The following is a 4,931-nucleotide window of genomic DNA, read 5'->3' as shown; positions in this document are numbered from 1 at the left end:
CCAGAAGCATAAAAAGTCAAGATTGTTGGGGAGCAAACTTTGGGGTGAATCGAATAATTTAAGCACAGACAGTTCCATTACCAAATTACCAGTTAAGACCCTTAATATAAACTCTAATATTTCCAAATGCAAATTAGATGCCTAATAATTTTTGCTAGATGCCGAATAATGGAAAAATAGCAATAAACGGTTAATAAATTTTACAAAAACAAGAAAAAAAATTCAAGTCAGATGGTTCAAAACTTAAGCTACTTTTTGAATATTTCTTTTGTCAACTACCTTGGCCATTGAGCAAGGAGTTAAGTATTTCCTTGTAGAATATTACTGGGATCATAATCAGTCATTCCTGTCTATTAATCAAAATAAATACATACATAAGCTAGCACCCGCAACCAAACAAAGAAGATGAAGCGGTAACTGAATATTGACTTTCATTTCAGAAATCGACGGTGTGAGTGTTAGTACAAGCTAACACGCTAAGAATGATAATCTAAAAATTCAAAATTTCTCTCAAAAATTGAGCTCATATGTTCCCCGGAATGGGACATCATAGAACATAATTCAAGCATTACCTTACATGGACAATTGAAATTAGTAGAGACCCAAAAACTTCCACCAGAAAGTTCCTACTACTCCCCAGATGGTAGCGTTAATTAGGGCCATTACAAATCCCATTTTGAACACATCAGGAAGGTCTACATATCCAGCTGTTGAAAAGGAAAAATTTACATCTCATCAGTCAACAGCAGTAAAATAGCGATAAGCTACCAAAGAAAGGAGAAGGATTTTTAAGAATGTTCAGAGAGATAAAGTAAAACGTATAACAGCTACTTAGAACCATTCAAAGACAAATGACCATTATTATGAGATTTTGCACTACATTTCCACCACTATCCTCAAACGTAAATGATTCATTCGAAGTGTAAAATGGTGAAACTCACCAGTGATTGTCTAAAACAGTGAAAAAATTGGACTATCATTGGTTTGCCAAGTGAGATAAACAAGAAGCAATCATAAGAAAATTGAAGCATATTAAAGGAAAAAGGGCACACCTCCAAAATATACTGCAGCCTGACCACTGCTATAATGTGTAATGGCACCAAAGAGATTTGTATTGTAAGCTAAAGCCAAAGCCGCCAAGACACCAGGGACCCCAGCTGCTAAGTGCATGGCAAGAAATGCAGAGTATAGAGCTCCGACATGACCAGTTTGACTAGCAAATAGGTAGTGAATGAAGAAGTAAGATGCCTGAAGAACACAGAACGCAGCTGGCCAACTCAACGAGAGAGATTGAAGGACCTTGCCGACAGAGCCAGACATCCAGCTAACAATACCAAGGTTAGTTAGTTGGCTTGCCATGCCCACCAGAACAGCAAACCAAGCCAAAGTATCCCAAGCTGATTTTTCACTCAAGCAGTCATCCCAATCAAGGACTCCCAACAAAAGTAATATTGATAACCCAATCATTGCTGCCACAACACTTGGGATACCAAGAGCATCTCTGCAGAAAAAAAGCAAGAATCACTACTTATTATAGTGCTTTCAAGAAAATATTAAATGAAAAAAGTAAAAATCTTAATGAATCCTCCCAGATACTCAAAGGAAATTAACTTTGATTTATCTTAAGATATACTATTATTTTCATGTATACGGTTATTATTTTCATGTTATCATACAATATCTTGCAAGTTGCAACTCTACAAGCAGGCAAACCTTAAAAAAAAAAAAAAACAATGGCACTGTACTTGATAGTTCATACGTAAAAGATATTTGCAAAAATAATTTGGAAGTCTAAGATCACTTCCTAAAGCAGAAATAACATGTATCTAAGTAAAACAGGCTAACGTTATGTTGCCTTTACAAAGTAAATGTCATGCCTTACGACATTAGGCAACAAAATCGTACTACTAAGAAGAATGATAAGCTTGAAAAACCTCTATCCAACAGCCCAGAAATCAACTAGTTTTGTGCGGCCATAGGATAACAAATAGAGATACCAAAATCAAAAGAGATAGGCAAAACCCATGTTGAGGCCCCTGAACCAAGTTCTATTTTATGCATAAGGCCTCGGATCAACTATTTTACCACTTGAATACCTGAACTTCCATTTTTCTTATGTATAAACCCCCTGAGCAATTATTTCACCACATTCACACATTGAGCTCCTGAACTACTGTTGTTTCATGTAAGGCCCCTAACAAATTATTTGCGACATTAACTTGTCCGTCATTAACAGTTTTATCGCGATTGTACTCCACATATTTTGGACTGCTGATTTGGATTATTTTTTATGGAATGTGGAGCACAATCACTATGAACTATGAGTGAGAGGCTGGATAATATAAAAACTCAACCATATAATAATCTAATCAGTTGTTTTGTTGCTCCAATACATAAAAAATAATCATAGTCTACCTTTGACGGAATTTGGAGCACAATAAACTATTAGTGAGGGGACAGTTAATCTGGAAAATAATTTATCAGGGGCCTTATGCATATAAAAGTGAAAGTTTAGGAGCTCGATGTGGTAAAACAATTGATCAGGGGCTTTATGCAAAAACTGTAAAAGTTTAGGGACCTTGGGATGTGTTTGGAAAGACAAGCTTAACATTCATGAGGATTGGCAATGAAAAACAAGCATGAGATCTCAAATTTGACAACATTAGATCTAAAATAGAGCAGATAATCCAAGTAAAATTCTAAATTCAGATAAAAAAAATCTCAAAAGGTTGATAATGGTCAGAGTACATAATAATGCACAATTTAGAGCTGGAAAAGAACACTTACCCAAACACCCACAACGAAACTGCAAGAAGCATCGTACCAACCATTACCCATTCATTTTTTGTAACAGGACCCATAAGCTCCAGCTTCTTTGCAGCCATGGCAGGGGCTTCTGGAGTGTCCTTGGTTTCAGGAGGGTAAAGCTTATATAGAACAAGTGGTGTAAGTAGAAGACAAACAAATGCCGGCAGACTGGCAGCCTTAAACCAAGTCACCCAAGGGCTTGACACTATCACCCCAAGTTCCTCAGCTAATTTGAGACACAGCAAATTTTGAGCTGCAGCAGTCAGGAAGAGGGCACTAGAGTTACCAGCACTCTGTCCATCATGATTTTAAACAAATGCACAAGTCAGAGAAGTTACTAAGTACATGAAAGGTAGAAGTATACATTCAAATGCTAAATTACATATAAAGGGACAACACTCTCACACATATGAGAGACATCATAAAGGTGAAAACCATAATACCAATAGATTGCCAACATGTAGAAAAGTCTCCTTAGATTAGTGTCAGTCAAATGCTACTCTTCTTCATATGACTCATACATCTAACTAATTCCCATGACATTTACACATCATAAAAAAAAAGTAATCGACCTCCAAATAATTATGCCCTAAAAACATAAATTAAGTCAAACAATTTCACTATTTAACCATTTTCTGTACCTAAATATGTCGCAAAAAGGTTAACATCCACAAAAAAAAGCGATCAAAGCTTTGATCCAGTGTATCCCCAAATCTTGATTCCTCCAGCTCATACAACTATATATGCTCTCACTTCAACACAATGCAATCACAAGTAAATTCAACAATTGCACAGAGTTTTAGATCAATTGAATCATAAGATCACTTATATAGTTAAGGACTTCATTCCAAAAGAATAAGCACCTGAAATTGGGATTGAATGAGATAAGATCCGAGCTTCTTCGAAGAAGCATCCCCTGGCTTACTCCCTGCTGACAAAGACAAAGACTTGATAATCGGCAAAAAAACTCCGCCAGCCCTGGCAGTAGTACTCGGCATTGCTGGTGCAATAAGCGCTTCACTAATTGTCAAGCCATACGATAATCCTAATGTACTTTTCCCTAACCACTTAACAAAATAAGTAGCAACTCTATCCCCTAGTCCAGTCTTAACAAACCCACGAGCAAAAAAGAAAGAAATCACAATCAACCAAATTACTTCATTAGTGAAGGCATTAAATGCCGTCGAAAAAGTTAAAGTTTTGGTGACAATTGAGGTTGTTAGCCCAAGAAACGCCCAAGCCCCAACTGGTAAAGGATTCAAAACAAGACCAGCAATGGTTGAAACAAAAATTGCCAATAATTGCCATGCCTGTGAGGTGACTTCGACAGGTTTAGGAACAAGAAAGCGAAGAATTAGACCAACGGAAACGGAAATTATAAGGGGGAGAATTTTAGCTCCTTGTGGAGGTGGATTAACGATCGCTGGAGGAGGTGCGGGCTGATCATTGTTCTGCGATGAGGCGTGGATTGGGAAATGGGTTTTGAGGGATTTTCGAAATGGAGAGAAAAGAAGGGGTTTTGAGGAGGAGAGTGAGAAGGAGGGTGATCGGAGACTGGATGAGGAGACGACTGAAGGTGGAAATTTGGAGATGGATTTCGGTGATCTATGTAGTAAGGAAGAGCGGGTAGAGAGGGAGAAGGAAGAAGTAGTGGAGAAAGAGCGGAATGCTAAGCTCTCCATTAGAGCTCGTCTTTGAAAGAATGGGAAATGGAGGAATTTTAATGGTAATGGTAATTGAAATGAAAATGAAAATGAAAGAGAGATTCTGTTTGAGGCCTTTTGGGAACTCAGGGGGCGGAAATCTCGAAGGCGGACGAAACAGTGAAGATTCAAGTGGGACCCACTTAAGCTGGGAATGCGTACGTGGCTTCATGTGAGGATGAGAATATTTGTAAATATATATATTCTGCACTTTTTAAAAATATTTTATCAAAATCTTTTCGAAAATATATATATATTATCAAAATTAGTCATGACTAAATCATATTTGCTATCAATTTTCCCGTTAGCTAATCATATCATATGTCACAAATTGGAATCTATATAACGAACAGAAAACACGGCTTAAGGGTGTTTGGTTGCTTTTTTTTTTTTTGATAGGAAAGGAAAAGAAAAAACAAA

At 37.1% G+C, this 4,931-nt stretch overlaps 1 protein-coding gene across 1 annotated transcript; it reads right to left on the bottom strand.

The window, feature by feature from the left end:
- Positions 1–406: 406 nt before the first annotated feature.
- On the bottom strand, positions 407–4,584 carry LOC136226244 (dicarboxylate transporter 2.1, chloroplastic). The gene is made up of 4 exons (XM_066014607.1): positions 3,672–4,584; positions 2,788–3,101; positions 1,053–1,501; positions 407–707 (listed from the first exon to the last, which is right to left on the bottom strand). The coding sequence occupies exons 1-4, from the start codon at positions 4,488–4,490 to the stop codon at positions 592–594; spliced, it is 1,698 nt and encodes a 565-aa protein (XP_065870679.1). The 5' UTR covers positions 4,491–4,584; the 3' UTR covers positions 407–591.
- Between the last annotated feature and the right edge of the window lie 347 nt (positions 4,585–4,931).

The sequence above is a fragment of the Euphorbia lathyris genome, chromosome 4, assembly GCF_963576675.1.
Source record: "Euphorbia lathyris chromosome 4, ddEupLath1.1, whole genome shotgun sequence".
NCBI classification, from domain to species: Eukaryota; Viridiplantae; Streptophyta; class Magnoliopsida; order Malpighiales; family Euphorbiaceae; genus Euphorbia; species Euphorbia lathyris.
Note: the sequence above shows the minus strand (reverse complement) of the source record. Positions and strands in the feature narration are given on the sequence as shown.

Excerpts from the sequence above, each read along its gene's own strand:
- LOC136226244 (XM_066014607.1), bottom strand. The coding sequence starts at position 4,490 with ATGGAGAGCTTAGCATTCCGCTCTTTCTCCACTACTTCTTCCTTCTCC. Across the intron at positions 1,502-2,787 it reads GTTTCGTTGTGGGTGTTTGG|AGATGCTCTTGGTATCCCAA; the intron begins GTAAGTGTTCTT and ends TTTTTTCTGCAG. Across the intron at positions 708-1,052 it reads GGCTGCAGTATATTTTGGAG|CTGGATATGTAGACCTTCCT; the intron begins GTGTGCCCTTTT and ends CCTTTTCAACAG.